General features: G+C 38.0%; 1 protein-coding gene across 1 annotated transcript in view; it reads left to right on the top strand.

Annotated features, from left to right (window-relative positions):
• ATG4C (autophagy related 4C, cysteine peptidase) overlaps nt 1–16,221 on the top strand; it is a 105,094-nt gene that overhangs the window by 58,738 nt on the left and 30,135 nt on the right. Inside the window, exons 7-8 of the mRNA XM_006862469.1 lie at nt 1,992–2,070; nt 2,733–2,809. Of these exons, the coding sequence (XP_006862531.1) occupies nt 1,992–2,070; nt 2,733–2,809 (156 nt within the window). The remainder of the gene's footprint in view (nt 1–1,991; nt 2,071–2,732; nt 2,810–16,221) is intronic.

Genomic DNA, 16,221 nt, shown 5'->3' with positions numbered 1-16,221 from the left:
CACTGGACCAATAAACAACATTCTTATCAATGGAGAAAAGATTGAAGTTGTCAAGGACTTCATTCTTCTTGGATCAACTGTCAACACTCGTGGAAGCAGCAGTTAAGAGATCAGACGACGTATTGCATTGGGCAAATCTGCTGCACAGGAACTTTTTAAAGTGTTGAAGAGCAAAGATGTCAGTTTGAGGACTACGGTTTGCCTGACCCAAGTCATGGTATCTTCAATAACCTCATATGGATGCGAAAGCTAGACAGTGAATAAGTAAGATCGTAGAAGAATTGATGCCTTTGAGTTGTGGTGTTGGAGGAGAATACTGAAAGTGCCATGGACTGCCAAAAGAACCAATAGATCTGTTTTGGAAGAAGTGCAGCCAGAGTGCTCCTTGGAGGTCAAGATGACTAAGATTTGTCTCTCTTACTTTGGACATATTGTCAGGAGGGAACAGTCACTGGAGAAGCATGGAGAAGCTCCATGCTTGGTAAGATGGAGGGTCAGAGCAAAAGAGGAAGACCCCTAACGAGATGGATTAGCCATGTGGAATCGTTGATGGACTCAAGTGTGGCAGCAGTAGTGAGGTTGGCCCAGGATTGGATATTGTTTTGTTTTGCTGTGCATGGGGTCGCTATGAGTCGGTTCCGACTTGATGGCACTTGACAACAACAACATATTATATGTATAGGATTTCCAAGGCTGTGACTCTTTCTCCTTCAGAGCAGCTGGTAGGTTCCAACCACTGATCTGTGGTTGGCAGGCCAGTTCTTATCCTGCAGCCATTAAATATCACAATATGGATATATATTTATTAACATGAAAAGATGTTCACGGCACAATGAGGATTAAAAGGTTACAATAGCATATGTGGTATGATACTATTCATAAATCTGTATTTGAATATATGAAACACAGTAATGTCATGAAGGATGTTTCTCAAAATCTTTGTAATGGTGAACTCTAGGTTGTGCGATTTGGGTAAATTTTTACCGATTTCTGTATTTTCTCTATGTGTATTTGTGTATGACTACATGATATTAAAAAATAAAACAAACCACTAAACTTTTTAAGAACAAACCCGTGGTTTGATTACTTGTTAAAGGAAAAATAGGATATTTGGTCATACATTTAAAATGTTTATGTTTTCTATTAGATTTCAAAATATCTTCTATTTAAAAGGACAGTTCAACTATTGTTTAATGCTTTGGGACACTGACTGTATAATTTATCTTTATTTCTGTTTTCTAGCATAATATGTTTTAAAATAAATGTAGGGACAATTGATTCCACAGGGGATGTTTTTAATTGACTCCACTGGTCATGCTTTTAAAAAAAGATGTAGAATTATTTGACCCAACTCAAATATAGTTCTGCTTTGAATAGATGCTGAGGGTTATACTAAAGAATTTATTGACATAACCCTGATATTTCATGATTAGTAAAATCAATTGCTTTTCAGTACAATAACAATTGTTTTACTTAGATTAAATTATTTTCATTTCTCTTCTTATCTGAGTGAAATAGCATAAAAATTTTGCCAAGTGAGTACTATGCTGATTAGAAAAATAGTTTTTAGTCTGGGATTCTCAAGGTTCAATGAAAATATCAGTAAGATCCAAGAGCTATTTCTAGCATGTCCAAAGCCTAATGAAAATAGTACATTGATTACAATAAAACCTACATTTTGACTTTTGGCAGGAATTTTTATTGCCTTAACGTGGTAACATCGGTTATTTCAGCATCTGGCATAGTAGTTTTTGAGTTAACATGCTAATCAGCATATTTGACTTAATGGTTGTCAGTTTTGAGTGATTTAAAGATAAAGGAATGGGAAGACAAACGTAGACAAGAATTTCAAAACATTAGGGCATATGCAGTAAAAATGATAAGCGGTGGTGAGAAGTTGAACTACTCACATTGTTAATACTAATTTGGTTGTTTAGAACTATAGCCATTTGTTTATTGCCTTGTAAATTTCAATGAATTTCTTTTGGCAGGGAATTTTAAGCCTTGAGTACTGTGTGGGTATTATTGGTGGCAAACCTAAGCAGTCATACTACTTTGCTGGTTTTCAAGGTTAGTGATTTGATAAAAATATTTCTTAATTGTTTTCTTTTAAAAGTCAAAAGTTAATATGGGATCATCTGGAAACAGGATGATTAACTGAGTAAAATGAGTAACATATATATTCATCAGGCCTACAGTAGCCACTCATTTGTCATTTGGTCCACAACATAATTGGATTCTGTAAAATGTATGTTTAATTTCTGTTATTGCACAAACAAGGCATAATTTATTGGTTCCACTAAACTTCAGGAGACATTGTGTCACATTTTGGCAGTTGCTATTTACATATTTACTTTTTTACCAGTTTTAGTGGTGCTAGCTGATGATAAAATGACAAGCAATATGTTTCTCCTGTCAGGATAAAGTAATGCAACACATTTTTCATATGCAAACTGTAGAGTATAATTGTGTGTTTGTGAAAGTAATTTTATCACCAAAAATTAAATGACAGTCTCATCACTTTATAAAAAAATTCTGCTTATACAAGCATATTTGATTATGCAAAAGTTAATCTGTCCTGTGCAAACCTATGTTTCAGTCAGTGAATATCAGTCTGGCTAGCTGTTACTCCCAGATTTTTTTCCCCAGCTGTTCTACATAGAAATTGGATTGTAAGCAGTGTAATAATAAGGTGTTTTTTGAATTACTTGTCTTCTGTTTTGTCCTTGTAGATGACAGTTTGATTTACATGGATCCTCATTACTGCCAGTCTTTTGTAGATGTCAGCATAAAGGATTTCCCTCTTGAGGTACTATGAAGAAAAGAGCTGGTATACCGTTTTCTTTACCATATGAAGCAAACTCGAATTATTTAGAGAGGTGCTGGGTAGCTATGCTTTCATGATATTACAATTAGAAGTAATAGTTAATACTTTACTGATTTATAGAACCATAATCAACACAATGGTCAAAGGTTAAATACATTGTTGCTGAATTTTAATTTTTGATATACTTTCTACTTCATTTATCTTTGTCTCTAACTTGTTATATACACTGTCCCCCCAAATAAATGATCAAATTTCCAAGTGATTTTGTAGAAAAGGTAGTGGAACCACTACTGCAGAATTTTAAATGTTAGGCTTTTTTTTTTGAAGTAAGAAAGAAAAAAATAATGGCAGTGACTTAAGGACTATCTGGTAAATTATTTTGCTTCAAGGACAGTAAATTAATTTTAGCCTCTGCTTAAGGGGTTTTTAAGCATTCAGTTGGGTTTCTAATAATTGTTTTAGCTTAGTTTCTTTTCTTGTTTTCCTTTGTGTTTATAGGCCATTTTGAGATTTTATTTAAAAAATTTGAGAGTACATAAGACAGACTTATAATTATCATAAATCTTGGGTTTTTGTATTCTCAGTGGCTGTTTTTACTGGCTGTTTGAAAATAATTTTAATCATGTGAGCAGACTGGATCCCTGATTCTCATGGGCTTTATAAGTTGAATACCTAGTTTACTTTTTTAGTGATAGCATGCGCCCACCCATAGTTGCTGTACAATCAGTTCTGACTCAGGACAACTCCAGTTGGATCAGAGTAGAACTGTGCTCCTTAGGCGTTTTCATGGCTGAGTTTTCTGAACTAGACTACCAGGATTTTCTTCCAAGGTGCCTCGCGGTAGACTTAAGCCTCTAACCTTTAAGTTAACAGTTGGACTGTTTGTATCACACAAGACTTATAATGCCTTGTCTGCTGATTTATTACCTAACTATTTAGGGAGGAGCAGATTATGACAGTGGGAGCACAGTGACTCTATAGGATAAGCATGGAACCATTAACCACAAGATCCATGGGAAAAATATGAGGCTTTCTGCTCATGCAAAGATTTGAAATGTCAGAAACTGTACACAGGGTCACTATGAGTTGTAACTGACTTGATGGCATCTAACAACAGATTATGAAAATAGGTGTGCTTCATTATCATAAGATAATTCATGAAGCTATATTATAAAACATTGTAGATTTCTTTATAAACTATTATCTTAAGTAATTTGAGACCAGATTAATAAATACATGCTAGCTAGGTGGCTGAAAACAAAAATCCTCACCACTGGACCAGTAAGTAATATCATGATATATGGAGAAAAAAGATTGAAGTTGTCAAATACTTCATTTTGCTTGGATCCACTATAAACACTCATGGAAGCAGCAGTTCGATTTCTTAATCAAATGGCATATTACATTAGGCAGATTTGCACCAAAAGACTTCATTAACGTGTTAAAAAGGAAAGATATCAATTTGAGGACTAGGTTATGCCTGTTATGCATGTGAAAGTTGGACAGTGAATAAGAAAGACTGCAGGATAATTGATACGTTTGAGTTATGCTATTGGAGAAGAATATTAAAAGTAAAATGGACTGCCAGAAGAACAAACAAATCTGTGTTGGAAGAAGTTCAGCTGGAATGCTCCTTAGAAGCCAGGATGGCCCAACTTTGTCTCTCATCCTTTGGACATTATCGGGAGGGACCAGTCCCTGAAGAAAGACATCATGCTTGGTGGAGTGGAACACAAAAGAGGAAGATTCCCACAGAGATGGATTGGCACAGTAGCAGCATCAGGGGACTCAAATGTAACAATGATGGGCTCAAACACAGAAACAGTTGTGAGGATGACACAGTACCAGGCAGTGTTTCAGTCTTTTTGTACATAGGCCTGTTATGGGTTGGAACTGATTTGATGGCACCTAACAATAAGAAATTGACTAATTGATATTATGGAGGTACTACAGTCGCTGGTTATTGAAAATACCATGGCTTGGGTCAGGTGCACCTTAGTCCTCAAGCTGACATCTCTGCTCTTCAATACTTTAAAAAGTTTCTGTGCAGCAGATTTGCCCAATGGAATACGTTGTCTGATCTCTTGACTGCTGCTTCCGCGAGTGTCATATGGATGCGAAAGCTGGACAGTGAATAAGGAAGATAGTAGAAGAATTGATGCCTTTGAGTTGTGTTGGAGGAGAATACTGAACGTGCCATGGACTGCCAAAAGAACCAATAGATCTGTTTTGGAAGAAGTGCAACCAGAGTGCTCCTTGGAAGCCAAGATGGCTAGGCTTTGTCTCTCATATTTTGGACACATTGTCTGGAGAGAACAGTCGCTGGAGAGGATGTCATGTTGGGTAAGGTGTAGGGTCAGAGAAAAAGAGGAAGACCCCCAACGAGATGGATTGGCCAGGTGGCATCATTGATGGCGTCAAGTGTGGCGGCAGTAGTGAGGTTGGCCCAGGATCGAACATTGTTTCGTTCTGCTGTGCATGGGGTCTCTATGAGTCGGTTCCCACTCGATGGCACCTGACAACAACAACAGTCGCTGAAGAAGGATGTCATGTTGAGTAAGGTGGAGGGTCAGAGAAAAAGAGGAAGACCCCCAACAAGATGGATCAGCCAGGTGGCATCATTGATGGCGTCAAGTGTGGCGGCAGTAGTGAGGTTGGCCCAGGATCGGACATTGTTTCGTTCTGCTGTGCATGGGGTCGCTATGAGTCAGTTCCGACTCAATGGCACCTGACAACAACAACAACAGAATTGTGCTGTGTGAACCACAGTGTAATTCTATTTTTGCTGCATTGTGGTCTTGTTTCACTGATTCTTATGTCTGAGTTACATTTCTTGTGTATCTGTGCCAGATTTACTCTTTACAAGCAAAAGCTTGAGACTCAGATGGAAAATTAATCATAGTATTTTAGTATTACCTAAGATGTTGATGTAGTTGTTAAGTGCCATTGAGTTGGTTCTGACTGATAATGACCTATGTACAACAGAATGAAACACTGCCTGGTCCTGTGCCATCCTCACAATTGCTACTATGTTTGAGCCCATTACTGAAAACAGATACATTAAAAGGTCTTTGGTATGAATTGTTTGCACTAGTAGAGAGGGACTATCATTATAGTTTAAGAGATTCCACAAAGATGCTAGGAGATAGAATATCCTGGTTATTCTACACAATCAAGATTAGAAAGGTTTTGTTACTCATTATTGGAGACTTGTAACACTCTAGGGATGAGTTAATAAAAGCTTGAAGTAGGCTGGTAGTAGTGAGAATGGAAAGAAATCAGGACACTCTGTTACATAAGATTTGATGAGATTGGCTAATTTATTAAATGCACAGAAGCACTCATCCCTTATACAATGGAAGACCAAACAGTTAGTTTTATTTTATTTGTTTTGAAACTTTGTATTGTGAATTGAGTGAAGGTTTACAGAGCAGATCATCAGTTTTACATTCAACAAATGATACGTACTTTGTTTCATCTCTGTAATCCCAATCCCCTCCATGTAACAACAGTTATCCCACTTTCTCCCTGTGGTTCTTATTTTCATTCCAACCACCTTCCCATCCCTTCTGAACTTTGTCCTTGGGTAAATGTTACTCTTTTGAGCTTGAATGGTTGACCTTTCCGTGGTGAGCATACCTTACTAGTGTTTTTGCCCCTCCCCATATACCTATCTACTGCTAGGCTGAAAATTGGACCATGAGGGTGAGTTCCATTCCATACCTGAAAAGTGGCCAAGGACCATAGTCTAGGGTTTCTCCAGTCTCTTTCTGACAAATGAGCTTGGTCTTTTAAATAATTTTGAGTTTTGTCCCACATTTTCTGCCACTCTATCTGGGACCTTCTAGTGTGATCTCTTTCAGAGCAGTTGGTAGTGATAGCCGGGCACCATCTAGTTCTTCTGCTCTCAGAGTCTTGGAGACTGATGTTCATGTGTTTCATTAGTCGATTGGACTAATTGATTCCAAGTGTCTTCAGTTTTCATCACTATTCTTTCCTCCATGAAGGGAGAGACCAATGGTTGCACCTTATATGACTGCTTATTTGCTTTTAAGATCCCAGTCAGTACTCTCCAAAATAGAATGTAGAATTGTGGACTATGTTTTATGCCAGTTGTCCACGGTTTCCCCTGAGACTATGAAGACATTATATTTTTAGATGCTGAACTAGTATAGATAATCCCTGTTAACATTTTTTTTTTCCTTTTTGTCAGTGCATGATTTATCATAGATTATAAATATTGATGAGACTCTCTGCTCCCGTAAAGATTTACAGCCTTGGAATCCCTATACAGGGTCGCTATGAGTTGGAACCGACTCCACGGCACATAACAACAACAACAACATCTTTATGTTGAAGTTGTCAAAGACTTCATTCTTCTTGGATCAACTATCAACACTCATGGAAGCAGCAGTCAAGAAATAAAATGACATATTGTATTAGGCAATGCTGCACAAGACCTTTTCAAAGTGTTGAAGAGCAAAAATGTTAGCTTGAGGACTAAGATGCACCTGACCCAAGCCATGATGTTTTCATTAACCTCATATGCATGCAAAAGCTGGACAGTGAATAAGGAAGACCGTAGAAGAATTGATGCTTTTGAGTTATGGTGTTGGAGGAGAATATTGAAAGTGCCATGGACTGCCAAAAGAACCGATAGATCCATTTTGAAAGAAGTGCAGCCAGAGTGCACCTTGGAGGCCAAGATGGCCAAACTTCCTCCTCTCATACTTCGGATATATTGTCAGGAGGGACCAGTCACTGGAGAAGGATATCATGTTTGGTAAGATGGAGGTTCAGAGAAAAAGAGGAAGACCCCCAATGAGATGGATTGGCCAAGTGGCAGCATCGATGGACTCAAGTGTGGCAACAATCGTGAGGTTGGCCCAGGATCGGGCAGTGTTTCGTTCTGCTGTGTATAAGGTCACTATGAGTCAATACTGACTCAATGGCACCTAACAACAACAACAACAACAACAACAACAACATTTAACTAATAGCAACCATTTTCTTTTCCTATGAAATAAAATTTTACTTTCTGTTTTTATCAGACCTTTAGTTTATAGTGTCCGAATGGAGGTATCTTGTTGTTGTTGTTGTTATGTGCCGTGGAGTCGATTCCGACTCATAGTGACCCTATACAGGGTTTCCAAGGCTGTAAATCTTTACGGGAGCAGAACGCCTCATCTTTCTCCCCCGGAACAGCTGGTAGTTTCGTATTGCTGGCCTGAGGTTCGCAGCCTGATTCGTAACAACTACGCTACCCTCTATTACTAACTAACTATCCTTGCCTTGAGCTATGTTGGTTATGTTATTATATGCTAATGAGATTTTGCAGTTGATTCATTTATAAATTATATGTACATTTTAAAACCACCAGTTGTTGTTGTTGAGAAAGTTCCAATTCATAGCAATTCTGTGTAGGCTTTCTGAGGAGAAGCTGATGGATTTGAACCATCAACCTAAAACCACCCTTAGATATTAATTATTTTAAAGCAGTTTTGTTAAGTGACTTTTTCTATCAATGCTTCTTTTCATCAATAACTGGAAGAATTAAAATCTTAGATCTCATATCCAACTCCATGTAAATAATTGCTTATAGTGGTGTTATTTTAAGTGAGTACTTTGAATCCAGTAGGATTGGGAAGTTTTAAGAAAGTAATATACTATCAGAATATTTGAGATTAAAGAAAAGAGTTAAGCAAGTTATGTCTTTTGTTTTTATTCTTAGAATGTTGTATATCTACGTTCTGGAGTTAAACTTCTAAAATGTCCTTTATTTGAAACAAAATTGGACAACTTGTTTCTTCTATTTTTTTAATGATATTGAGCTCTTTCTATGTGCAAAACACCATACTAAACCCTCCGTTAAATCTTCCCTAGCTTGTGGTTCAGAGTGCTTTGACTTCATAACTTTGTATTTATTTGAATTCTTGGGACATTTTCTTATAATGTATATCACCATATACTGTTTTGGGCTTTTTAAAGTTTTTATTGTGAATTATGTGATACTTTACATTGGAGTGCATTAGCTTTACATTCATCCTATCGTATTTTATTTCATTGCCATGATTACAAGCCCCTCCATACATCATTATACAACCAAAGGGTATATTCTGTAAGCCTTCCCCCTGGCTGTCAGCACACAGCCCCTCTCCCTCCCTGAGTCCAGAGCCCTCAGCTGCTCCATCTCTTCACATCATTGTTTCTGCCTCCATCTCTGGTATCACTGCTTCTCAGTAGGGTCCCGCATTCTTCTTCTTCTCCTCACTTGATGGTCCCAGGGACCTCTGCTCCTAGACTGTTGTAATTTTTTTTTTTTGTTTGTTTGTTTTAAGTTTTTATTGTGAATTGAGTGAAAGTTTACAGGGCAGATCATCAGTTTTACATTCAACAAATCTCATACTTTGTTTCATTACAATGATTATAATCCCCTCGTACCATCACTTAACAGTATTTCTCGCTATTCATTTAGTTCTTTTTTTTTTTTTTAATACTCAGGCATATATAATAATTTAAACCACCAAAGAGCACATTCTGCAAGTCTGCCTCCTGACCTCTAGCTCTCAGTCTCTCTCTTTCCATGAGTCTAGAGTCCTCAGCTGGAGTGGAGCTCCCTCTCTCCATGTCCCCATCTCTGCCTCTATTTCTGGTGTCGCTGCTTCTCTGAATAAGGTCCTCCATTCTGCCTGTGCTCTTCTCCCTTGATGGTCCTAGGGGCCTTTGTTTCTGGAATGTAAGATTAACCACTCCCCTGTTTTTGTTACAAAACTTCTACCTTTACAGTTGTGACAATTGCAATTAGTCATGAAAACAGTTATTCACTGTTGAATCATAGGAATCTTATCCCCGTCTAGACAAGATGAAAACTCTTTCTTCCTCCACACACTCTTAAATTAAACTCCCTCTTGAAACCTTGTAAACCAGTCACTTCATGCCTTTACTGGCACCTCATTTTAGGTAGCCAGTGTCAATAAGTTGCCCATCCCTATCTACCCTGTATACAGAGGGGATAGCATTGATAGTTGATGTATGACCATATACTGTCGGATTTCTTTACCAGCTTCTAAGAAAATCATCTTCATTACCAGTCTTCGCTGGGTTTTTGGCTCATTCTGAAATGCATGTAGGTAGCCATTTTTAGATGCGGAGTCTGGTAGGATGATGCCAGGGCAATCCTGGGTCAGAACTGAGGAGTGGAGCGCATGACCCAGTGTAAGGACAAATCAAAATGTGTAAGTACACATACTGTCATTTTTTAAGTATTGTATTTTATTTTGGATGTTGAGAATATACACAAGAAAACATACACCATTTTGACTATTTCTACATGGGCAGTTCAGTAACCTTGATGATTACATTCTTTGAATTAACTCACTTTCATTATCTGAGTTGGCCCTCCTTTGTTAACATAAAATCATTGGCCCCTAAGGGTCTGTTCTCATCTTTCCCCTTGCCTTTGTCTATTTATCCCATATGGTGGTGGTGATGATATGCTGTGAAGTTGGTTCCTATTCATAGTGACCCAGTATAAGGTTTACGAGGCTGTAAATCTTTACAGAAGCAGAAAGCCCCATCTTTCTTTCACAGAGCGGCTGTTAGATTTGAACTGCTGACCTTGCGGTTAGCAGCTCGGCTTGTAATCCACTATGCTACCAGAGCTCCTTATTTGATCCCATATAGGTAGATTTTAAAAGAGCATAATACTCAAGGCAGATAATTTTTCACTAGTTAAGTTAAGCTATTGTTTGGCTTTAAGAAGATTTTAATTGTTGCTAAGTGCTGTGGAGTTTGTTCCAACTCATAGCGATCCTGTATAGGGTTCCAAGGAGTGACTGGTGGGTTTAAATCACCAACCTTGTGTTTAGCCATCCAATGCTTATTCTATAGTGAGTGCCATAGCAGGACTCCAAGAAGATTTTAGGAATATATTTTTTTTCTCCTGTTCCAAGTCTTTTTTTTCTCTTTTAATTGTGAACTAAGTGATAGTTTACATAGGAGAACATTGGCTTTAGACCATCGTTTCATTGCAATGATTACAATCTCCTCCATGCGTCATCGACAGTATTTGCTTCCATTCCCTCTCTGTGTGTATTTTTTTTTTGGGGGGGTGGTGGTGGTGGGGGTGGTAATGTACACAGAAAAACTCAGGAATATATAATTATTTAAACAACCAAAGGGCACATTCTGCAAGCCTGCCTCCTGGCCGCCAGCTCACAGTCTTTCTCTTTCCATGAGTACAGAGTCCTCAGCTGCTCTATCTCTCCATGTCCTCATCTCTGCCTTCATCTCTGGTGTTGCTGCTTCTCTGGATAGGGTCCCGCATTCCACTTGTGCTCTTCTCCCTTGATGGTCCTAGGACTGTTTTTGGACTGTAAGATTAACTACTCCCCTTTGTTTTTGTTACAAAACTTCTAATTTTATAGTTGTGACAGTTGCGATTACTCATGATAATAATTACTCACTATTGAATCATAGGAATCTTATCCTTTAGGGGCATTTTTGATTTAAGATTTAAAAATGATCTCAGGGCAATAATTTTGGAGTTTATCCAATTTCCTTGGTTCCAGGAAGTCTGGATTTCACATGCTTGATTTTAATGTAGAGTATAGAACTCTACAAGAGCTCTGGTAGCATAGTGGTTATGAGTTGGGCTGCTAGCCTCAAGGTCAGCAGTTCGAAACTACCAGAAGTTCCACGGGAGAAAGATGAGGCTTTCTGTTTGCATAAAGATTTACAGCCTTGGAAACCCTATAAACCCTATACAGGGTCGCTATGAGTCAGAACCGACTCCAGGGCGCACAACCACCACCACCACCATAGAACTCAAAGGAGCAGCATGAACAACCTTAAAGGGAGAAAACAAAAAAACACCAGAAGAAGGGACTGAGAAGAACTTAGCAGTGAGGGTAGGTTGAGGTGTGAGTTTCCACTGTCAGTGGTTAGAACAGAGCAGCTTCAGCTACTGGAATGGGAGAATTAGTAGATATTTATATTTTATAGGTTGCAAAGACCAGATTATTATCTGAAACTTGGCATTATGTGAAAATGGACGATAATCACCTCAGATAACAAAATGGAATGACTACATCATTATGTTGTTGTTACTTTGTATAGGGTTTCTGAGGTTATAAATGTTTGCAGGAGATGATAGTCTCATCTTTCTCCCAAGGAGTGGTTAGTGGGCTTGAACCCCTGACTTGTGGTTGTTGCAAAACAGATACTAGATCTTTTACTGTTGTTTTAAATGTGAAATGTCAGATGACAAATATTTAATAAGTGAGAAATAGGTGTATAGGAAATTAATAAGATAAGCCTTCAGAAACCTAAGACTTGGCTCATGTTGTTTATGATATTCTTTCAATATGACAGTTTCTAACTCTTCTAAGTGCCCAAATACCAAATCCTAAAATGCAAGAAAAGTCTTAATAATAGATACATTAGTGTGATTTGATTCCTTTGTTCCCAATTTCAAGTTTCAGATTTAGGAGGTTCATACAGTAGTGCCTATTTAAATTTATCTTAGTAAATTCCAAGTAGAATGGCATTATTAAACCACTTATAATAGTGTAATGTGGACATCTAGATAGATGTGTGAGTGAATTGATCAGTGAAAGATATGCCCTTTGTGAATTATACCACAGAACTGTGTTTAGGAAGTATTTCTGTAGTCCTGGTGTGGCGCTGTGGGCTAATGCGTCAGACTGCAAAGTTGTTTGAACTGCAAGGTTGGTGGTTCAAGCTCACCAGCTGCTCCTTGGAAACCCTATACAGGGTCACTATGGGTCGGAATCAGCTCAATGGCCCTCAACAACAACAACAACAACATTTCTATAGTAAGGGTATTCTTTAATTGTCTGTCTTTGAAGCCCCATCTAAATCATCAAAATTGGATAATTGTATCTAAAGTATTTTAAAATAAAAGTGTAACTGAAAGTATTTTAAAGTTAAAGAAAAGAAGTTTTGTATGTGTAGGGATTAGGACTCCTTCACTGTAGGATCAGCACTGGACTACGAACCACAAGGATAGCAGTTCAAACCCACCAGCAACTTCTCAGTTACTATGAGTTGGAACCAACTTGATGGCACTTAATTGCAAATAAAGGCATTTTGGTGGTATAGTGAGTTAAACATTGGGCTACTAACTGAAAAGTTGGAGGTTCAAACCCACCAGCTGCTCTATGGAAGAAAGATGAGGCAGTTTGTTTTTGTAAAGATTTACAGCCTCAAAAACCGTATGGGGCAGTTCTCCTCTGTCCTACAGGGTTTATAGTAAGTTGGAATCTACTCTGCTGGTATGGGGTATGATGCAGGATACCAAATAAGGGAAAATGAGTTAGATGCTCAACTACTGACTGAAAGGTTGGTGGTTAAAATCCATCCAAAAAAATGCTTTGGAAGGCAGGCTTGGCAACCTGCTATTGAAAGGCCTCAACCTTGAAAACCCTATGAATTAGTTCTGCTCTGCACACTTTGGGTCACCATGAGTCAGAATCAATTCAACAGCAACTAACACAAAAGTGGGTCAGGAGTGCAGCTGGTGGTGGTGGTGTTAGGTGCTGACTCATAGCGACCCTCCACACAATAGAATGAAGCACTGCTCAGTCCTGCACATTCTCACAGTTGTTACCCTTAAGCCCATTGCTGCTGCCACTATGCCAGTCCGTCTTGTTGGGGGTCTTCCTCCTTTTCACTGACCCTCCAGTTTACCAAGCATGATTACCTTCTCTAAAGACTGATCCCTCCTGACAATATGTCTGAAATATGAACAATGAAGTCTTGCCACACTGGCTTCTAAGGAGCATTTTGGCTGTACTTCTTCCAACACAGATTGGTTTGTTCTTCTGGAAGTCCATGGTATTTTTAATATTATTCTCCAACACCATAACTCAAAATGCATGAATTCTTCTATAGTTGTCCTTTTTCATTGTCTAACTTTCACATGTATCTGAGGCAATTGAAAATACCTTGGTTTGGATGAGGCACACCTTAGTCCTTAAATTTACATCTTTGCTCTTGAACACTTTAAAGAGATCGTATGCAGCCAATTTGCCTAATGCAATACATCATTTGATTTCTTGATGCTGCTTCCATGAGTATTGATAGTGAATCCAAACAAAATGAAGTATTCAATATTTTCTCCATTTATTATGTTCTTATTTATTGATTCAGTTGTGAGGATTTTTGTTTTGTTTACATTGAGATGTAATACTTACTGAAGTCAGTATTTTAAGTCCTTTTGGCTTTCAACAACCAAGGTTGTATCATCTGCATATTGTGGGTTGTTGATGAATCTTTCTCCAATCCTGACTCCTTGTTCTTGATATAATTCAGTTTCTTGGATTATTTACTAAGCATTCAGATTGAATAAGTATGGTGAAGGAATGCAGCCGTTCCTGAATTTAAACCATTCAGTATTCCCTTGTTTTGTTCTAACAACTGTCACTTGGTTTATGTACAGGTTCCTCATAAGCACAATTTAGTGTTCTGGAATACCCATTCTTTCCAGTGTTATCCATATCTCGTCATGATCCACAGTCAAATGCCTTTGCATAGTCAATAAAGCACAAGTAAATATTTTTCTGGTATTCTCTTCTTTAAGCCAAGATCCATATGATGTCAGCAGTGATATCCCTTGTTCCACGTCTTCTTCTGAATCATGCTTGAATTTCTGGCAATTCTCTATTGATGTACTGTTGTAGCCATCTATGAATTATGTTTAGCAAATTTTACTTGCAGGTGATACTAATGATGTTGTTCCATGATTTCCACTTTGCATTGTGTCTCCTCTCTGTAGAATAGACACAAATATGGATCTCTTCCAATGGGTTGACTAGATAGCTGTCTTCCAAATTCTTGGCATAGATGAATATTGCCTCCAGTGTAGCACAAGTTTGTTAAAAGTTTTCAGTTTGTATTTTGTCAATTCCTAGAGCCTTGTTTTTTTGCCAGTGTAGCTTGGACTTCTTCCTTCACTACCATTGGTTCTTGAAATGGTTCTTGAATTGGTTCTTGAAATGGTTGAACATTGGTACAGTGACTCAGTGTATACCTTCCTTTTTATTTTGATGATTTCTTCATCATTCAATATTTTGCCAATGTTGTTGTTGTTGTTGTTAAGTGCTGTTGAGTCGGTTCCGACTCATAGTGACCCTGTATAGGGTTTCCAAGGAGCAGCTGGCAAGCTTGAAACGCCGCCCTTGCAGTTCAAACTGACCTTGCAGTTCAGCACATTAACCCACAGTGCCACAGTAGGACTCTTTCTTCAATATTCCAAATTGAAGCTTCAATTTTTTCTTCAGTTCTTTCAGCTTGAGAAGTGCTGAGCATGTTCTTTCTTTTTTGTTTTCTAGCTCTAGGTCTTTGCACATTTCATTATAACATTTGACTTTGTCTTCTTGAGCTGCCGTTGGAAATTTCCTGTTCAACTCTTTTACTTCCTCATTTATTCCATTCACTTTAGCATCTCTACACTGGAGAGCAAATTTCAGCGTCTCTTCTGACATTCATTTTGGTCTTTTCCTGTCTTTTTAATGGCCTTTTGCTTTCTTCCTATATGATGACTTGATGTCATCCTGCAGCTCTTCTGGTCTTCGGTCATTAGTGCTTCATGCATTAAGTCTGTTGTTCAAAATGTCTCTAACTTAAGGTGGGATATGTTCAAGGTCATATTTTGGTTCTCATGGATTTGTATTTTCTTTAGCTTCAGTCTGAACTTGCATATGAATAGTTGATGGTCTATCCCACACTTGGCTTCAGGCCTTGTTTTGACCGGCGATTTAGAGCTTTTCCACCTTCTTTTTCCAGATGTAGTCAATTTGATTCTTGTGTAAGCCATATGTATGTATAGTTGACTTTTATGTTGTTTAGGAAGGTATTTGAAGTGAATAAGCCATTGATCTTGAAAACTTCTGTCAATACAGTTTCCAGCATCATTTCTGTCATCAAGGCCATACTTTCCAACTGTTGATCCTTCTTCCTCTTTGTTTCCAACCTTTGTATTCCAGTCACCAGAAGTTATCAATACATCTTGATTGCTTATTTGAGCAATTTCAGACTGAAGAAGTTGGTAGAATTCTTCAGTTTCATCATCACTGACTTTGGAGGTTTGTGCATTAGTTTGAACAATAATGGTATTAACTGGTCTTCCTTGTAGGCATACAGATATTTTCTATCAAAAACAGCCTCAAGATAAATCTTGAAATGTTGTATTTTACAATGAATGCAGCACCAGTCCTCTTGAATTTGTCATTCGTGGTATAGTAAACCATATGATTGTTGGATTAAGAATTTTCCAATACCAGTCCAGATAGATTTCTGCAAGACAAATTATTTGTTTATTTCAAATACCTTCTTTAGACAGCATAACAGACGACTATACACATGGACCTCGC

This window comes from Chrysochloris asiatica, unplaced genomic scaffold, assembly GCF_000296735.1.
Source record: "Chrysochloris asiatica unplaced genomic scaffold, ChrAsi1.0 scaffold00048, whole genome shotgun sequence".
Taxonomy (NCBI): domain Eukaryota; kingdom Metazoa; phylum Chordata; class Mammalia; order Afrosoricida; family Chrysochloridae; genus Chrysochloris; species Chrysochloris asiatica.
Note: the sequence above shows the minus strand (reverse complement) of the source record. Positions and strands in the feature narration are given on the sequence as shown.